This window comes from Branchiostoma belcheri, unplaced genomic scaffold (assembly GCF_001625305.1).
Source record: "Branchiostoma belcheri isolate BF01 breed outbred unplaced genomic scaffold, Haploidv18h27 scaffold20, whole genome shotgun sequence".
NCBI classification, from domain to species: Eukaryota; Metazoa; Chordata; class Leptocardii; order Amphioxiformes; family Branchiostomatidae; genus Branchiostoma; species Branchiostoma belcheri.
The window spans coordinates 3211876-3233287 of NW_017803491.1; the positions used below are offsets into that span (position 1 = coordinate 3211876).

At 42.0% G+C, this 21412-nt stretch overlaps 2 protein-coding genes across 2 annotated transcripts; both read left to right on the forward strand.

The window, feature by feature from the left end:
• The first annotated feature begins 33 nt into the window (after positions 1-33).
• Positions 34-8142, forward strand: LOC109469143 (vesicular glutamate transporter 3-like). Its single transcript, XM_019767544.1, has 11 exons — positions 34-198; positions 1454-1569; positions 2176-2290; positions 2516-2603; positions 2988-3074; positions 3481-3632; positions 4529-4699; positions 5334-5466; positions 5932-6045; positions 7164-7291; positions 7438-8142. The coding sequence occupies exons 1-11, from the start codon at positions 34-36 to the stop codon at positions 7750-7752; spliced, it is 1584 nt and encodes a 527-aa protein (XP_019623103.1). The 3' UTR covers positions 7753-8142.
• Positions 8143-8290: 148 nt separating this feature from the next.
• On the forward strand, positions 8291-16932 carry LOC109469141 (vesicular glutamate transporter 1-like). The gene is made up of 11 exons (XM_019767542.1): positions 8291-8543; positions 10638-10759; positions 11279-11393; positions 11814-11901; positions 12431-12517; positions 13005-13150; positions 14121-14279; positions 14707-14839; positions 15208-15321; positions 15757-15884; positions 16339-16932. The coding sequence occupies exons 1-11, from the start codon at positions 8376-8378 to the stop codon at positions 16648-16650; spliced, it is 1572 nt and encodes a 523-aa protein (XP_019623101.1). The 5' UTR covers positions 8291-8375; the 3' UTR covers positions 16651-16932.
• Positions 16933-21412: the final 4480 nt, after the last annotated feature.

Sequence of the window (21412 nt, forward strand, 5' to 3'; positions counted from 1 at the left end):
GTTCAGTTCAGGGCACCTAACACGTTAGTGAAGATGGAGTTGTCCTACGTTCCCAAGCGCTACCTTGTCACTTGCCTGGTGTATTTGGGGATCCTTTGCCAGTACTCCATGAGGAGAAACCTGGACGTGGCTATAGTGGCAATGGTCAACACGACAGGTCCTGAGGATGCCCAGACATCGGATGAGCAACAGCTAACGGTAAGGGTGGACCATTTTTTGTGGCTCTGCGTTTCACCCAATATGGAATCATATCATTGGTGCATATTCTTATGAAAGTCCATCTGTGCTGGTAGTTACATATTGCCAACATTATTGACGAAATTCTTAAATCACTTGTTGCTTGTGCCATGATGTATTTTTTTTACTCAGCGTACTCGTTCTCTATATTTATTGAAATGGTGGATCAGTCTCTGTTGCTAGCAGTTCTTTCGGTATGCAATACAATTGTTTATTATTTCTACAGAAACGGCGTTGAAAATGCATATGGCAAGAAGTACATGTATGGGGGTACATAGAGTTCAGTGTTCAAATATAAAATGTTAAAAATATTATATTTCCCAAACTTCGGGAAAAACATTTGAAGGTACATGTACCAAGCAGTCATGTGTTGTTACTGTAGTAATGAACACAGCGCGGCTTCAAAATTTGTGACAGTATTGTGTCTATAAAACAACAGAATAGTACCGATCTAAATGCAAGGCGAAATGATGACATAACGCCGACGTAGTATACAAATTTATAAAAAAACTAGGTAAATTGTCAGTCTTCAAAATTCTTTTCAAAAAGTGCGGCATTCACTGTAAACAGGTGTTGATTGTTGCGTGTTCTCAAGAGCTTATGGTCTAATTATGTAGTGTATAACACCATTCATGCGAAAATGATGCCGTATCAATTATTCATATGACAACATATCTGCCATCAATAGGTGATAACGTGCGTTCTAATCACCATTGTTGTGGGTGGGGCTGCTCAATTCATTGCGCTTGAAACCTAAGCCTACTCTCAATTTCTTCTCTTTTTTTATTGTAATGTACAGGTATTCTTGTCTATAGACGTGTCAGCCGTACCATGTATAACAAATCGAAGTTTCGATACTTTCAGTTCAGATGATATTTCCCTATTTGAAGTGTATAACGTTATCCATCTAAGCTATAAGGTGAACACACCTTTTAGAACGTGTACCTTACGCATATTCGACAAAACAATGGTCTTCCTAACTACTGTGTGCTTTATATACGTATGCGTCACTGGGGCAGTATGTCGTGGTGAAATCTAGTAGCCATTGAAGAGATAGGGACACAAAACACACAATATTAGTAACCCGCAGTTTGCAGTTTAATGACAATGCTACCTATGTGATGAGGCTTTACCTTAGAGAGCATGTACAGTGTGGCCAATCAGAAACATTCCACTGGACATTAAAAATGCCGTTCCATTTGATTGGCAGACAAAGCCGGAGTTTGATTGGTCGCAGACGATGATTGGTGTGCTGTTCGGATGTTACTACTGTGGCTATGTAATGACGAAGCTGATTGGAGGTTACCTGTTCGACCGTTATCCCTCCATACGGTGAGCTCAGAATTTGACGACATACTAGTAGTTTTATTCCTAGTCCGGGACTGACGAGATCTACTGTATTGGAACGGAGTGTGCGTATGTGCATCATATATGTGTGTGTGAGTATGTGGCTTATGTGAGCGTGTGCGTGTATATTCTGTGTGTGTATGTGTATGTGTGCCTGTGTGCGCGTACGTGTGTGTGCGCGCGTATAGGCATATGGTTTATGTGCGACTGTGTGTGTGTATGTGTTATGTGTTTGTGTGTGTGTGTGTGTGCGCGCGCGCATGTATGCGTATGGTTTATCTGCGACTGTGTTTGTGTGTGTATGTGTATGTGTTTGCGTGTGTATACTCGTGTATGCGTGCACGCCTGTATGTAGATGGTTTATGTGTGAGTGTGGGTATATGTACTTTGTGTATGTGTGTGTGCGTGCGTGTATGTAATATGTGTGTCTGTGCCTATGTGTGTATATTTGTGTGTGAGGTTTATGTGTGTGTGTGTGTCTGACGTATGTGTGGGTGGTCTATGTGTGTGTGTGTGGTTGATATGTGTAAGTCTCTGCCTATCTGTGTGTATTTCAAAATGATGACATTTCTGTTATAAACACTGCTGCAGTATCCTGGAAGGTTCCATCTTCTTCGGCGCTGTGATCCACATCCTCCAGCCGCCCGCCGCCAGGCTGCACGTGTCAGCATTCATCATCTCACTCATCATGCAGGGCGTCGTGGAGGTAGGGGGTCATGGATATTTTAATCAATACCTTCGTACAGTTTACTCTCCAAACAGGCTTCGACTAATTTTTGGCGATATCAATACAAGCGTATACTTCTTCTTCTTCATTCTTCCTCTAGTGAAGTTTTGTCTCCAGTACAGTCTGTCTCCAGTACAGTCTCCAGTACAGTATATCAGTCAAGTGTACACACGACATAAAAATCTACATCACATTCCTCCATAGAGCATGACTATACCAGCGGCCTATGCTGTGATGGGGGCCTGGGCTACGCGTACTGAAAACAACCAGAGGACGCCATTCGTACTTACAGGTGCGTAGAAATACATAAACAACACAAGGACATTGGGTGTGATATATGATACATTTCGAATTCTTTGGTTCAGAAATATTTTGACTAACTACAAAATATACTTCTATCTTATTTGATGCGTTCCAGGACTTATGAATTGTACGTACACATGTCTTGACCTTCTTATTTTCTAGTAATTAACGATCACTGGAATCGTCAGATTTGCCTTTACACTTTCCTTGCTGATAAAGTCTCTGGCTGACATAAAGTCGCTACATGAACATGGAACAACGTATACGTATTAACAGCATTTACTAGTCGTAATGGTTTGATATGTAGCCACTACTAGATAGAAATCGTATTTCTAACCCCTTCACCCATATGGCCTATCCCCCCCCCCCCTAGGTCAGTACATTGGTATGTTCATCGGTACTTGCGCCACCGGAGTTATCACAGAGAAGCTGGGATGGGCCGCGTCCTTCTATATATTTGGTAGGTTCTGAAAGAAATGTTTCCTTTGCTTTATTAGACTTCAGAATTGTGTGACATGTTCCTTGATCGATTCATTAAAACGTTGTAGGCCACATTCCTTGTAAAAAAACAACGTTCCCAAAATATCAAATTTAAGTGTTTACTAGAAAGGTAACATTTCCAAAGCAAATGCATAATGTTTACGGTCATGCTCTGCAATTCTTACACATGTATATACATGGTCAGACAGAAGTCTAAATCCCTCCTGCTATAAAATTGCAACATGATGTAACCCAACACTAGTTACCATGGTGACAGACGTCTGGTTCAGGTCACTGACCTTATTTGCTTGGAGAAGAAGTAGAGGAAGAAACAAATTCTTTTTTCTTCGGTAAACATAATAACATTGCCACTACCTGTGTCGTAGGAATGGTGGGTATAGCGTGGGGCGTCATCGCTGACGTGTCCATCCGGGACTTTTCGTTAGAAAGACCCCCCATGGAGCCGGAGGACAACATCTTCTTACATGGCGATCGGTATCAAGATGGCGACAGCGTCAACGAAAGAACTAAGTTACCTGTACGAACTCCTTAGTGCATTTTACATGCGCTCTAGGGTGTGATAAAAAATAGAAGTCCGAAGAAAGTGGGAAAAGTATATATATATTAACATGAAATTGACCTGTTATGAATTATTTTGTCATATCATAGCGTGACAAACATATCGAGTACCGTTCACTACTCAATAAAACGAAAAGTAATGCATGTAAGAAAACTTTTACAAGTAGCTGGATAGGTTTTGAAAACTGTGAGACTACTACTCTACGTCAGTGACCAGTGAAAGTAGTGGATGTTTTATGAAACGTCTCACAGTTTTCAAAATCTATCTATTATAACGTTATAGTAATTGCATTTAGGTTTCTTGTGTATCTTATTACCTGGATGTCTAAACTAAAGACAAATGCCAGTAACTATTTCATGTCAATATTCGTTAAGAACTAATCTCCAGGCAGATTCTGTGGGGCAAGGGGAGTATATTGGCCGCCTGTACCCATTTGCAGCCCCACGTATTGGGTGGCGTATTTTTTTTTTATTCCAACATGTAATCACCAGACGTGGTGGCGGCACACTCAAGTTTCTTCAACTTATATTAATGCCGCCACCAACACATGGGACAAATACATTACAGGACAATACTCATTTACACCTGAGCTAAGTGAGGAAAGCCGTGTAAAGTGCCTTTCCCAAGGGTACAAGATCGGTGGCATGTCAGGACTCGAACCCGGGACTCTTAGTTCCGAGTCGCGCACTCTGCCGCTACGCCACACGACCCACGCGTGTGGGTGGCGTATTGGATACTGCCTGGCCAATTTGATACTGTATTGCAGCCACCCAGAGAATCTGCTTGGAGATTGGTTATAAGAACTACTTAGGAAGTACATAGTTTTAACGGTCGTCTGTTTCTGCGCCCTCTAGCAGATGCAGACAGCAGTGCACCGCCCACCGATCCCGTGGTTGCGCATGCTCACCTGCCCGGCAGTGCACGTGATCGTGGTGTGCCAGGTGTTCCTGCAGTGTGGGACCCACCTCATGACGACATACGCACCGCTGTACTACGTACACAGCTTCCACGGCGACGTCAAAACTGTCAGTAGTTCTACTGGAATTTCGAACAAGATTGACAATGAAAACATACATTGCCATGGCGATGGTGGTTGTTGTTATGGTTATTGTTTGCACGGCACTGCCATGATTTCATGATTTTGAAGAAGCCTTTGTACCTGTTAAGTCTAGACAGATACAGTGCAGCTCAATATATCACTCGCTCCTACGTATACCCTCCCCTCAGTGTATAGTGAACGAGCCCTGGGGGTCACAGAAAGTAGAGCAACCCCGGCAAAAAGGTTTTCCCAAGGGTTTCCAGGAATGTGGGCATAGATGTGTGTCAGCAAAATTCCAGAGCTGTGAGTCATTCCTCTGGACATTCCATGCCTGTGGATAAAATTCCTGTACAATTCCTAGAATTTTAGCAAACTGCACACAATACTGTACCATTAGGCTCACCCCTGAGGCCTCGCCAAAAACTGAAATCTTGAAACGCTTGAAATTTTTTTTGCTGGAATTTTTCTTGATGCTGTATGTCTAACAGTACATCACTAGGCATAACATAAAGCTATATCGTTTCTTAACGTGCAAAATTTCAAGACTAGATCCTATTGCCACATACCTAGTCTTGGTCAGTTGGTTTCTAATTTTCTGATGACATTTGTATATGCCCCAGGTCGGAACGTCTGCCGGTGTCCCAGTGCTGATCGTCGCGGTGTGTCTATCTGTGGCCAGCATTGTGGCGGATTCCCGCTATTGGAGGAGCACCATGTCCACTGAACGCCTCAGAAAGACCGTCAACACCGTCGGTAACTTGTCTGATCTTCCGATAGAAGTTTCGATAAGATAGAAACGAAAACATAGATCCTCTGACAAGGCGTTTGAACCAAATTCAAAAGCTAAACACTAACACGGCCTTCAGCTAGTTATCTCATTGTTTTTATTTAAAAAAAAGTATTATAGTCGAAAATCGTAATAACTACTTTCACACGTGATAACGGTTGTCACAAACGTATCACATAATTTTACTACATACATGCACTAGATGCAGTTTCAAATACTTCTTATTATTATTATTATTCTTGTGAATTAATGAGATAGAGAGTCGCTATCTCATTTATTCACTAGATAGCAAATAAAAAATCTCATCCTATTGAATTAAACATAATGCGGGTAGCTTCACATTTCGCTTACCGAATGGTATAAGTATACGTAAATGTATCATTAGAAATAATTATAACTGTCTTATTTTCTGTCTGTCGCTTTGTCTGTAGGATTCTTTGGACTGGCCGCCTGTTCCATATCTCTGGCGGTATCTACAGGGTTTGCAAGATCGCTGACAAGTTTCTGTCTGAGTGCGGTGTTCGTAGCGACTGCCATGGGTGGAGGTATGTGGGGTTAATTTAGAGTGTAAATATCATTTGTAGTTTCCTTATCTTCTGTGCCAAGAAAAAGCATCGCATTATTTTCGTTTCGGCTCATAAAGAATAAGAAGGGCTAGTTTACATAATGCAACTTGCATCATATCAATAACTCGAAAGTTCAAATAAAAGTCTTCAAGCGAATGAATGAAAGAGTCGAACACAACTTGAAAAGGTTGGACCAGTGACATTGGAGAGTATGATTGGCCCTGAAAATATTTTTGAGTACCTTTCATACATATCAAACAAAGTTAATAGATTATCCCATGTTAACCTTTTTTTTTCTAATCAGTGCAAAGTGAACCTGGTCTTAACATCATATATCGATGATTTTCGGTTCAATATAATGTCACATCAATTCCCCTCGCTTAAGTTCAGCACAGACACATTCGATCCCAAAATTATCAGATACATTATACATAATACATAATTGCATGGTACACAATTAATTGTCATAAATTAGAAAATCTCTAAGAGTTCAACAAGAAACTGTTTACAGCAGTCTTAAACTTAGACATATTGGGACTGTCAGGGAAGACCGAGGCTGGTAAGGAGTTCCACAGCCTGCTAGTCCTTGGTACATATGAGGACATGAGAAGCTGAGTGTTGGATTTTGGCACTTTAACAAGGTATGGGTGCCCACTTGTGGTTGAGCGAGTTACTCGCGTTCCAGATACTTTGGTCGGCAGAATTCCAATGAGTTCCTCTGAGGGTTGCAGGAAGACATGCCGGTAAAAGGTACTCAGACTGGCTACTTTTCTCCTGTGTTCTAAGGGATATATTCCAACATTTTGCGGATCCCCAATTTGGAGCTGACGTACAGCTTTCTTCTGAATGCTGTCAAGTAGCTTAAGTACAGTTGCACCAGCTCCGCTCCATATTGGGGAAGCATATTCCATGAGGGGCCTTCTATACTGTTATTCGAGCCTGACGAGGGAGAAGGTCTCTGGTGCGCCCAAGGATGTATAACCTCCTGGCCGTCTTCTTAGCAAGACTAGTTTGTTTAGAACTGTCATACAGCGTATTAGTAACGGTATGTGGTACCGTGTACCAAATTGAACAAAATGATCACCTCGTCTTTTCAGGATTTCTAGTGAACCTCCTGGACATCGCTCCAATCTTCGCTGGTGAAATTAAAGGAATTTCTACTACAGTTTCTCATCTGGCCGGTTCCATTTTCCTCGTTGCTGTTGGCTTACTGACTAAATACAAAGTAAAGTTTTATTATCATCAGTTCTATCTCTTTATCCTGCATTTTGTTCGTGATTCAGACGTGTACTCGCGAGCGTTTAAAAGCTATTAAAGATTTTATATCAACATAATAAGCTATGTCACTTTTATTTTATCTGTCTATTGCAGACAAGGAACGAATGGTCCATCGTCTTCACAGTAACGGCTTGTGCCCTCATCGTGGCCGCCATCTTGTTTATCATCTTCGGGAGTGGGAACGAGCAGTCCTGGGCACGAGAGGAGCCCAAGGAGAAGAGATTGACATGTACAGCCCCTGCAGTACCGGATATTACGTCAGTCTTTACAAAGACCATACTTCCTGTTCAATATCCACTGGAGGAAGACTACTCAAGAAATTCTGACGAAGAAGAAGACTACTTTGAGGAGGAAGACACTGCAATGGCTCATAATTTGGTGGATGGAAAATATTCGAAGTCATATTGAATTATGGTTTTGTACTGTTAGGTATGGTCTTGTTAAGTTTAAAAGCACAAAAACATAATGTATATTGTGTATTTTGTAGTTTGCTAAGGATTAGTAGAATGGTTGGCATCAAATTAGTCCCTAAATACACAACAAATGACAGTATTTCATACTGCCTGGTTGTTGAGAGACAGTGAGAGAGGTATTAAAGGCAACTCTAAATATGTTACATGACAGACGTTTTCCTCAATGAATCCCACACTAGCTTGTTATTCAAATCCGACCCCTTAAATTTAATACTTTTGGTAGATTGAATTTTATTATAAAAATTAGTCTTTCAGGTTCACCAACAACGTTTAGTTTAGTAGCAGACAAAGACTATTTTCACGAATACATGCACCTTCCAATTTTGTTGAATCCCGAAAGACATACTCAAGACATGTCATGGTACCAAGGCCATGCTCCAGTGCACCGAGTCTCAAGAGACGAATAAAATATCTACGTGTTATTGTCGTTTGGGTACTTATCGCTAGCTGGCGCTTTTAAGAGATGTTCCAAGTGAGGTCACCTGGTCTCAGTGCATAAAGCAAAGACGTCCGCCAACACGCAGTCTCCTTAACACCCTCCAGACTATATAGTCAACCATGGAGTTACCTAAACCACGAGTTCCCAAGCGCTATGTAGTTGCATTCCTGGTGTATTTGGGGATCCTGTGCCAGTACTCTATGCGGAGAAATCTGGACGTGGCGATAGTGGCAATGGTCAACACGACAAGCGAAGAACAGCTAGATACTGCTGGTGCAGACCCACCGGTAAGTATCATGTAGATATGTATAAAAAGATAAAGTACTTTAAACTTCAGTAATGCCAACTCTAGTTGATCAACCTTATTCCCAAGTCCTAGACTTGTCGATATTTGCCGAGAGTGTACCTAGTATATGGTGAGAACAGAAGACGTGTTGGAAGGGTTCTTGTCTATCTTTTGTTCCCTTTCGGACTTTCAAAAACTGGTCTTAACTTATTTGCACCTCACTCAATAGTTTGTACTGCTTTTCTGAAAATTCTCCAGTGTCACTGTCGAAAGGTAGTGGATGCTACCTGTAACGTCTGACCGTTTCCAAATCATATCCAGTTGCTTGAGTAACTGTTTTTGGCGCATATTTGAGGGTAATTTACAGTTTGCCCTGACTATTTCTACAAGATCATCAGTGGCACAGACGAACCCTTTCTGAGTCACACCGATCCCACATATTATATGGACTCTGCATTTGTAACCTATTATAGCGTATCATAATCATTATGAATCGTTACATTTTTACAAGAATTCATATTTAGTAAAACATCAATGTAGTGGTACTATTTGGTACCGCTGGTATTGTTAACTGTTCTAATATAAAACTTTCTGACTCATGTCTACATATTCATCCTGAAACCGCACACTTTGTGTTCCTCTCACGTGCAAAAATGGCTTCTGAATAAACCTAGTGCATATTTTTGAGACTACGTTTTGGAAACACTGTACACAGGGCCATATTGTAGGACTGAAACCCGTCCGACAGGTTTTTCTCTGGCTGCACGGGTCACTACACTCTTGGCACTTAGCATAATGTTAACTGCAAGGCATACTTAGGCCACACCGATTTAATTTTATGGATGACATCCGCGCGCGCATTGATTTTCGCCCGATCTCAAAAAAAAAAAAAAAAAAAAAGATCACGTATTCCGAGGCTCTGGCCTGGCTTTAGGCCTGGGTAGTGCATGGTGGTGATAACTCTGGTTGACGGCAGCCAGGCTACCGAAGCTCCAAGACTCAAGAACTCAGTACATACGTACAGCAGTGTCGATTCATATATTCCGCAAAAATCCATGTGTCGGCCTGTCGTATACGTCGCTATGTAATGCGCCAAATTCACAATACCAGGTTTGTATTCCTGTGGTTTTGTAGCATTTTTATTTTTGGCCGGATTTTTATTTTTTTCGCCCTCGCGCACTAGTTTGGGGGTCTTCAGAGGATGTCATCCATAAAATTAAGACGGTGTGGCCTTATCTAGTGGGCAGACAAAGCAATTAGACAGCTCATTCAAACTGTTACGGTAGTCACAATTCTTCCCAAGGCGTAGGAATATTCAGGCGTTGGTCAATGATGTTAGAATAGATTTTATACATAAAATTCACCATGAACATTACGGCGTAGTGTTTAGGACCATTAAATTAAAGTTCTGCTAGACCCATATATTACAGTACCACCCATATTACGGCTTGTATAAGTACAATTTCTGGGAATTTATTACATGGACCTGATTAAGCAATGAAGTGATGAAAGAAATATTGTCTAGAAATGCTTTCAGGGTATATAAGGGTTAAGAAACCGTTTCGAAAATTGAAAATGCCTGAATAAGAGTTATGTTGTTTTGGGTAATACTATGAAACTTGATTCACGATTCTCAACAAATTTTGTAACAGTGATTTAATTCAGATATGGGATGTCTGGAAATGGTCTTGAGATCCGTGAATTTTCCTCCTTATATCTAGATCTTCTCCTTGCTGAAAGGCATTCTGATTCAATGTGATCAATATGTTTGTTCAGGAACCTCAGATAAGATTCCGACATCTGTATCTGCATCTGTATCTGTATAGCCGGTATAACTGCCCTTCGGCGTAACACACCGAACGACATGTTACACCTAACCCTTGAACATCTAACTCTAAACATTGTTTAAAGCTATGTAATGATAATGCCCCTACTGTACTTGGTGACATGTATACAGCGAGTTCCACTCTGTGATAGTTCTAGGGAAGGATGAGTTTTTAAACAGCTCAATCCTTGGTTGATAACTCTGGTAAACACCCAAGTAAGAAGGTTCTTTGAGATGCCTCATTCTTTTTTTTCTTATTTTGATTGACAGGCGAAGCCTGAATTTGATTGGTCGCAGACCATGATTGGCGTGTTGTTCGGGTGTTTCTACTGGGGGTACATCATCACGAAGCTGGTGGGAGGATATCTGTCCTACCGTTTCTCAGCCATACGGTGAGATCTTATTTTGTTCACTGCAATTTCAAAGAAGTTGTCAGGATAACTTTCATTTTCCAACATTTGATAGATATATAAATAAATAAATAATAATAAATAATATAATAAATATAATATAATAAATATAATGTTCCAATGGGCATAGTTTAAGTAATGTTTCTTTCGTTTAAGAATAGATTATGTATCCTAAGCTGCAAATGTATATAAAGATCATTGTTCCATGCCAATGTACTTGATACTTGATACTTTATTAGGATATCCATTAGTGCGACTAATCTTCCTGGATTCCAAGAACATAAGACAAATCAATGTACAGAGTCACAGACGTCACAATCATATAAAAATGACATTCGTAAAAATCACAATCATATAAAAATGACATTCGTAAAAATCACAATCATATAAAAATGACATTCGTAAAAATTCACTGTAAAACGGTGAAAACTTGTTGACGTGTTTAGAACATTGAAGTTTTTTTAGCGTGTCTTCTAACATGTGTCCGCGGCCATCCTGCAGTGTTCTGGAAGGCTCTATTTTCATCGGAGCGATCATCCACATCATCCAGCCGCCGTCAGCACGACTCAGCGTGGGAGTGTTAATCCTCACCCTCATTCTACAGGGGTGTGCAGAGGTATGAACCATTCTTCATTCATGAGAAGCTCAAACCGGCCTGGAGGCAGCTTTTCATTGATATAATGTATTAGAGTAGTCTTAGAGCTAATGTTGTTAGATGAGTATCAGTAGTCCTATTCGTACTATACACACTATTTACCTTTTCATCTGTTCACTTGATAGGGCATGAATGTTCAATAAAGGTTATCTTTAGTTATCTTGATATAAAGGTTACATCATTTAAAGTCATAACAAATCTATACACATATTTTACGCATACATGGAACACACACACACACACACACACACACACACACACACAATGTGCATAACCCCCATTCATTCAGAGACACAACGTTAGTATTCTTGCAATATTGTAGTTCTTTGGCATGAACGGTAGTTTCACTTGTAGGAACTGAAGTTTTTTTTTTTCTCACAGGGCATGACAATGCCTTCGGCCTTTTCCGTACTCGGGATGTGGTCTCAACACGCAGAAAAGAGCAGGCTATCAGCTATGGTACTTGCTGGTGAGTAGAAGATATGGAGAACCCTTCATTGTCGATGTAAAAAGCAATCCAAGTTATAAGACAGCACACATGTGGTCATATTGCTAGCGCTGCAGCTGTACACCAATTTTAACCACATAATAGTTTTAATCTACTAGCAAGTAGAGATGACTAATGGCATGCAAAGCCCACATATTTCTAAACGTTCGTAAATGGAATGAGATAGTTCCTATAGGATCAAAATTGGCACCAACGGACATTTTAGGGTTTGTACTTTGTCAGCAAGGCAGTCGGATGACAGCATTAGTGAAGTATATTTACAAACAGGCTATGACGCTACGTAACATTTCTCCAACTAAAAAAAAAAGACTAACTGGAATTTTCGACCGAATGTATCCATCAGCCTTCTTTAGCTTTAGCTATCTGACACAATCGCTCAGCGTCAGCAATAGGTCAAAGGTTGTTGGAAGCCGATATCGCCTCCCGTCCCTGTTGAGAGAAGAGTTACTGTGTTATCAACTAACGATGCTTGTTTTCCACCATGTCACAGGCCAGTACATCGGCATGGCCATCGGTACGTGTGCTACTGGAGCTATCACAGACAAGCTGGGATGGGCAGGCTCCTTCTACATATTCGGTAAACTATCAATGATAATTCATTAATCTATTTGCAAATTTATGCCCGAGGGCTAATTGCAACATGACACAATGTATACAACATACATACAAGTGGAACATGTGACTTTTCTATAAATTACTACAGAATACAATCTAAACTTTTTTAGTTTGCCTTCTTTTTCGAAGGTGTGATAGACAAAGTGTCCCACTTTTTCTGCAATGAGTTTCGAGAGGTTAACAGGGTTGTAGTTTCTATAATAACAAGAGATGACGATATTTTTGACATATTTTTTTATATCTGCTCCAATTCAATTATAAATGATAAATCCTACGTTACAACAAAAAAGCTACTTATCACGTCTATGCATATGTACAATATTTGATTCATTTTTTGCCAAATTTTATTTTGTACATTCAATTTGTTTACAGTGTTTTAAATGACACCGCGACAATCTATGTTTGATACAATAGATAGAAGGATAAACTATTCCTACTTGCTTGAAAAGGATTGTTCGGGGTGACCTGGGGTATTATTGCCGACCTGTTCATTCGGGAAATGTCGCTGGAAGTCGCCCCGGAGAATCCCGAAGATGACTCCTTCCTCGGAGACAACAATGACAGTCAGAGTGTCAGCGCCAAGACAAGACCGCCTGTATGTACCTCTTTGTATCTTAAGCTGAGGTCACAATTCCCACAACGGGCCCCGGCCGGGCAGCTATTGGGAACGAAAAGTATGATATAAAAGACAACAACACACAGAAAAGTTTTTAATTATAATCATGGGCACTATTTCTGTGTATTCTTGATATGAATTGTTAATTTTTCGTTCATACAAACAGCCCGGTCGGGCCCCGGTTTGGAAATGTGACCTAAGCATTATCGCAAGTTCTTGCCTACATGGCTACATATTAAATACAGGTAGTTATATCATTGCATCATAGACTAAGTGTTAAATCGAACTGTAATGTATACTAGTACCAGCTGCAACATTTTCTATTAATGTTGATACAGAAAAAGAAATATGTATGTATTTCAGTCATATTTAACCACACTGAAACTTTTCTCAAGTTTATGTTACTGTGACCAAATTTTTCTATGTAATATAATCCAAGAGGGGTTTAAAATCATCTTAATTACAATGCATATACAAGATGAAAGGTTGCTTGGATAAAGCCTAGGTCAGCCGTTTATCTCTGGATACAGCACTAAGAGGAGGGCGCAAGGCAAGTAAGGTAAAATATTAGAAGTTACTATGTACATCAGGCACTCTGGTGTTTCAATTCAAAACTAGAAAGGTAACATTTGCAAAGCAAATGCATAATGTTAACCTTTTCATATGGTCTGCTCTGTTAATTCTAACCCAAACACATTCACCTATACGGTGACAGGAGTCTAAATCTCTCCTACTATAAAATTGCAACATTATGTAACCCAACACCAGTTACCATGGTAAGAGACAGTCTGGTTCAGGTCATTGACCAGGTCAGAGGTCAGTGTTTGGAACGGAAGAAGAAGAAACAGAGCAAAAACAATATGTTTTCCTTCGGTTAACATAATCATTTGAATTCAAATAATATAAAACCATTCAAATCATGTTGTACAACTTGTGATTTTGGTCACAGGCCAAGGTTCGTCCACCGGTGCCGTGGAGGCACCTGCTGACGTCACTTCCGGTGTACTCCATCATACTGTGCCAGGTGTGCCTGAAGTGTGCCACCCACCTGATGCTCATCTACGCACCGCTGTACTACGTACACACCTTCCACATCAACGCCAACATTGTAAGTCTTCTAGAAATACTACAGTATACATATGTCAAGGCTCACTATTTTGGCGACGCCACAAGAGTGAACCTAAAACTCTGCACCTAATAACCGTTAATTTTTTTGTTATTGCGCGGTTCAATTTATAATGGTGCTTATTGCAAAGCGGTTTGGGATTTCGAAGTTGTTTGCAACTAACCGTTTTGCTACTGATTGGAGTCTACTGTAGTATTACATTGAATCAGTCTGACAGAATTCTAGTAATATCGGCTACATATAGCGGCGAGAAGCAGAACTACAGTCAGAAGCTCTGAGGAAGGTGTCTGATAGACATCGAAACATATTTACTAAGCAAAGTAAAAAAATACCTGGTTGTGTATAAGAAAATCCTAATATCCTATGTTCAAACTGGTGAAATTATTTTCGGAATTATCTTCGATTCCAGACCGGCCTGATCGTAGGTGTGCCGCCGCTGATTTGCGGGTTGTGCATGCCGCTTTCCGGTATCATTGCTGACTCCCGCTACGGCAGGCAGACACGGTCAACTACAGTTGTCAGGAAAACATTGAACACCGTCGGTAAGTTCCGCTTTGCTATTACATTGATCGTGGCGACACTAAACTTTGATGATGATACCTCTACGATCTATATTGCGACCCAAAGTTAACGGTTTCAATTGGCAACAGTGCATGCGTTTAAAGTTTATTTTGGACCAGGTGTCTTGAAAGTTTATCTATGTTGGTAGTTAAACTTTTGTTCCAACACAATCAAAGGTAAATGTTCTCAACTAGAGCTTTCGAACAGTCCCGATTTTTGGGTGGCTTTGGCAACTTGCCTTCGGCACCCGCTCGCAACTGTTCAAAACTCGCTTTTAATCCAACAAAAACTGCTCGGCCATAATCTTATGAGTATTTGACACGCGTATAATAACTTCTCTTCTCGTCAGGTTTCTTCGGCCTGGCTGCCTGTTACATCCTCCTGGCCGTCTCCACCAGTCTGGGGATGTCGCTAGCCAGTTTCTGTGTCGCAGGAGTGTTCATCGCGCTCTGTATGGGTGCAGGTATGACAATGGCAAAATACTTTCATCTGGTTCTGTATATTGGTCAGCTTACGATTTAGGAAAATATTTTGCGAAAGTTGGTACACAAACACGTAGTTTCCTTCATCTTTCGTACGAACCGGGTGATAAGACCTTGTGGTGGCCCTTCGCCAATATGCATAATAATTTGTGTAAAAATATCAAATTTACTTTGATCTAATCTGGCTTCAGCATAATCTATGCATGTCTGCAACCTCCATGCATTAGACCCTGATGCTTGTGAATGATTTATTTATAAATTACATATTTATTTACTGATTAATCATCAGGCTTCTGCATCAGGAAAGGAGGATGGCAAATTTCAAACCGCCAATGGTAGTGCTCGTGCGTAACAGGTAAGAAATGTTATGATTTCCAGATAGCTTGTTAGATTTATGTCTGTCTATCTTCTGCTAGGATTCAACGTCAACCCGTTGGACCTGTCACCGGCTTTCGCTGGACTCATCAAAGGCATCTCCACATCCTGCTCACACCTGGTCGGGTCCATTTGGGTCGTCATTGTGGGGGTGCTGACAAAACACAAGGTATCTCAAAAGTTCATCTGTCTTGGTAGAAGCCATCATGAAGCAGAAAGTCTGTGGCGCCCCCCTTCTTTGTTGGGGGATGGTTGTAATGCCCTGATGTAGATGGCCTCTTGAATACATCAGTGTCAAAGAATCTACATTAAGGCATTACAATCGTCCCTCAAAGACGGGGGGTGACACAGACTTTCTGCAACATATGGTTCGAGTCACGCGTATCCTTTGCATAACGTGGCGTACAAGATATTTTCTCATGAATTCTATTACTCACAGCAGGTCTGACATGCAGCCACTACTGATTGCTCATTATAAAACATGGTAGAGTATATGGAATGACTAATATTTCATATCAACATCATTTGTGTTAATAACGTAGTATCAATGGTAGCACATGGGTGATAATGTCATTCTATGAACTTGCAACGAATCGTCACATCCCGTTTTCGATCTCTTCCAGACGAACCACGAATGGTCCTTAGTGTTCACCGTGGTGTCGTGTATGCTCGTGGCGGCCGGTATCGTCTACCTGGCCTTCGGCAGCGGGGACGAGCAGCCCTGGGCGCGGGGCGAGCCCGACAAGAAGACCCTGACGTTCGCCTCGCCACAGGGCCCACCGGACATGAAGAACGGCTTCACCCGAGCCATGCTGACGGTACAGGGGCGTGTGGAGGAGGACTACACCGTTCATGACGACTTCACCAGGAGTTCGGACGAGGAGGAGTTTCCGCTTGAAGAAGAAGAAAAAGTTGAAAGATTTGGCGGTAGATAGAAGACAATTTTCTGTTGCCCTAGCTCAAGCCTAACTTACATGTACATGTGATTTCAGGTTTAAAGTTTGAACATCGAAGTGTAGATCTCAAGTAAAGTTTCTTTTCATGCACAACAAGTCTTAGAGTATTTTGATAGGTATTCATATCATATGCCTCATTGTAATAAAATATTCTAATATACTATAGCACCTCAATGTATCTTGAAGTGTACAAATTTATCGGAAATGTAAAAATGTAGGTGGAGACAAGTTTCAATTTAAAGATGAAAGAAATATCTGTTACACTTTGCACCCTTTGCACGTTAAAATAGCCAAATAAACGGAATAAATAAGCACAATAGGCCAGCTTGTTTTCATTATCAATCCAATGTGTACAAAAAAATTATACAAAAAGCAATAAACCTTTGTCTTAATTTAGGGCATTCATACCTGTGATACATTTTGACCATCAAAGAATTACTTTCTAAGATATAAATAATTAATAATACCTTATAGTAATGCTTGCCAAAATTTGTTCAACATCTTGTTCAACATTCACGACTATTTCTAGTACACAAGTTTGCGACGAAAGACCAACAAAACTCAGCATTCAGACATTCATACGTGCCGAATCAACATCGCATAACACAGTAATTATATGAGCGAACACCGTAGGCAATAGTAGTTCGGACACAGTCTTGTGGGGCACAGTACTGGGTAAAGTTGCAGAGGTTCTTCTGACGCATTCAAGTGCTCAAGTGCTGACTGTTGTATACCGCCTAACTAGTACTGTGCGTTGGCTGCAGTTCTCATGACCCCCGCATATACATATAGTGCCATATAAAAGAGGGCTTTACAAGGGAACGAGTCGGCAAACTTGAACTGATTTCCTAGCCTCTACCAGAGGAGTTGGTCCGCTGGAGAGTACACTTTGCCGCAAACTGTACTCTCCAGCGGACCAACTCCCCTGGCATGTTTTCTCTCTATTTTGCCAATTTCTACTCTTTCTATCCGCCTTCTGAAGCCTGGTAGAGGCTACTCATTTCCACATATTTTGTAGATTGTACCCTGAACCCAAACATATCCAATTTTGTAGCTTGCTTGTGCATCCTAGAGTAAGAGTCCCTACAAGTGAAACATAATTAGAAGTGCTGCCTGTCCGTTTTTGTTTAATTCACCTCACCATAGCCTGACTAAATCACACTCCTGGCTAGCTGTGGGCCCCCCTGTGGGTCATTAACCGACCTTCGGCATCGAGAACTTGTGCAAACGACATTGCACCTTAGTAAGCCCTTAGTCACGTATCCCAGAGTTACCTCCTATCACGCTAAAAAAACATGAAACGAATTTCCAGACGGTTCTATCTAATTATGAGCCTCGGGTCTTTCAAACATGCAAAAAAACAGTCACTTAAACATCTAAAAGATTTAGCGCCAACGCGTTCAGATAAAGGGTGCTTCGACGTGTTAGTTCTTGTTGATGTTTGAAGCTGTGTAGATGTCCTACTTGAGGATGGTCTACCGCAATATTTCATTGAATGGTCATAGATCAACGCTATATTGACACTAATTGTGACATCGTCAATTTGACAACAGATAGTTTTAAGTATTTAACCAACAAACAAAGGACAATGAAGGATCAGACAAACAAACCACGGAAGAGACATCTACTGAGTATATTTTCTTTGTACGGAGGACAAATATTCACAAAATCAAACCACGTCTTTTTCGTACGTATTGTTTACCATGCCGGATTCACCTTGCCACGTGGCGTCCTTGGGTATATTAAAAATGGCACTAATGTGAGTATTTTCTATGAATATTCAACGCAATAGCAAACACTTATTAGTCGTTCGTAAGTCGCGTTTATAACTATGCATACACTCAATGTACGCCCGGGCAGGAATTTTCATTTGCGGGGCAAAGGTTGTGGAAAAAGTGCTCGAGAAAAAGCATAGGGATCGAAGCGTACAAGGGAGAAGGCCCGGGGTACCAAGCCCAGTCTGCTCAACTCGGATGCCGGTAGAGAAGATCCGCATGATATGGCCACGCAAGAAAGAGCCCCGTTCTTTCTTCACGATTTCCTGACTCTGTATTACGTAGGTGAGTGTCTAAGATCTAGCTGAAGACATTGAATGGGCATCTTTGTATACTCGGGACTCTAAGATGGCGTACTTCAGTTTGCTTTATAGTGTGGTCGTATTTTTGACATGGAGCAGAGCAGGTCACACAGCCTCCTACCCCAACCTGGGATGTTGTTGTTCGACTCAGAGGCACACATACGAAGGGAACATTGCGGACAATACTACACATCTCACATGCTTCAAAGCTTCTTCTTTCCACTCCATCCCGAAATCGTTGCCGCCCAGTCTGACAGAATTCAATGTCAGGCATCAGAATTTCTCAAATATCATGTCGGGCGACTTTCCTCGTCTCGAATCTTTGAGGATACTAACCATATGCAGGAGCCAGGTTGTGACTGTCCAACCGGGCTCGTTTCAAACCTTATCAAATCTGTCACAACTCTCAATAACCGAGAACAAGATCGCCCGCCTGGAGGCCGAGACTTTCAAGGGACTGGACCAGCTGGAGATCCTGAACTTGGACAATAACAGACTCTACTTCATTGATGACGCGGTATTTGTTGGGCTCGCTGGAATGCGCAAGCTTTCTCTGAGTGGCAACTGTCTTTCCGGTATTCCGCGAGGGACAGACCAGTCAACTTGGCCGCTCCAACTCACGATGACGCAGAATCCTTTAACGTCACTCATCGCAGTTGAAGAGCTGAAGCACGTCTCGCGGCTGGTTTTGGGTCAAAACGGTCTCCCGTGCGACTGTAGGCTGCGAGAAATGAAGACATGGATGATGGTAAACAAGCAGCTGCAGTGGAGCATCGCGTGTGGTCCCGTCCCATACAAGAGACTCCGATGGTTGTCCATGAACGATCTGAAGTGTGACTACAAGGTGTCTGTGTCCTCAGACTACGGGACGGTTACAGGTAACGTTTCGCTCACCTGTCAGACAGACTGTCATGAAGGTCTAGATCTGACGTTCTCTTGGATCGCTCCAAATGGAGACCGTCTCTCGTCAACCCACGAGTACTCCAAAAGCTACACTGACATGGAGGAAGCGTACTGTAAAGGCTCGGTCGTCACTAGACGTGAAACAAGGAAGACGTGTTACTCCGTGCTGCATATCCCCACACTCCGACGCGGGATGGAAGGTCGGTACACTTGCCTAGTAAGGGCCAAATTTAAACATGCTAACGACGCATACGCTGTGCTCACTGTTGCAGGCACCGAGTTTCCAAACGAACGCCCCCAAAACGCAGGAAACGATACAAGCACAAGAACCTACGTGTACGCTTCACAGCCTCAAACGACAGCTAGGGATACCGCGACAGCAAGCAAGGGTGCCGAAACGGAGACCACTACAACTCGCCCTGGTCCTGGAATGTCTACAATACAGCTTGTCCTGGTTGGAGTGTCGCCTTTTGTTGGATGTTCCCTAATCGTTATGGTGATAGTTGCTTGTGAAATCAAGTGTAGAGGAGGTCGTCAACAGCACAACGCCAATGGAGACAGGAATACTGCGAGAAACCACAACGAAATATATGATGACTTAGACAGAGGAGTCAGCTATGAAAATGACGACCAGTTGCCGGACACAGATAGCAAAACTTGCGAAGTTTGTTATGAAAACGACGACCAGATTTCGGACACAGACCGTGCAAATAGAGGCGAGTACGAAATCGACGACCAGCTTTCAGACACAGACAGTGCAAACGGAAGTCAGTATGAAAACGATGACCAGTTTTCTGATGGTGATGATGATGGTGGGAGCAAGCACCCGAAGAGCCTGTCTAAGAGGGTGACATCAAGAAGACCTAAAGCCAAGAGTAACGTACTACACGTAGTTGCAGAAGTCTACGCTCAAGCACAAGGAACTGGTCACTATGACAACGACAAGAACGCTGCTGGCCTCAGTAATAGTAAAACTGTGGCACCGAGCAGGCACAAAGCCAAGAGTAACGTACTACACGTACTCGCAGAAGTCCATGCTCAAGCACAGGCACTTGACCACCGCAACGACGAGAAAAACGCCGCGGGACCCAGCAGCAGAGAGGCCGCCATATCTTCGAACAAATTGGCGTCTGACGGCGGCCATTATGACAAGGAAAGACCAGTCACAGATTCAGTCACAACGGAACCAGAAACCACCAAACGAAGTGATGACGGCAGCGACTCAGATCAGGACTATATGACGCTCCCTGCCGCGACGTCTGTAGGAGGAAACTCTGGAGTTGGGGAAGATGCATGTATACAACCAGAGGGCAAACCGGACGACAGAAACACTGCATCCACGTCAGATTGTGCTGGTGATGTGCCAGACAACGACTATGTAACGTTTCCCGTGGAAGAAAATGTCGACGGAGAAACAAAGAAAACAGGCGGATGCGTGTCAGACTTAGACTCTGCTTCGTCTAACGAAGAGGACAGCTCTGACCATGCTTATGTGACGTTCCCTGGGGAGCAAATTGACGAAGAACAGCAAAGAGAGGAAGGAAAGAAGGGGAAACACTTATCAGACTTAAACTATACTTCGTCCAACGCAGAGGACAGCTCTGACCACATCTATGTGACTCTTCCTGGAGAGAAAAATGACGAAGAGCTAAGAGAGGCAGAACATCAAAACGAACACGCGTCAGATTTGGACAATGCTTTGTCAAACACGGGGGACAGTCTGACCACACCTTATGTGACGTTTCCTAGGAAATGATGAAG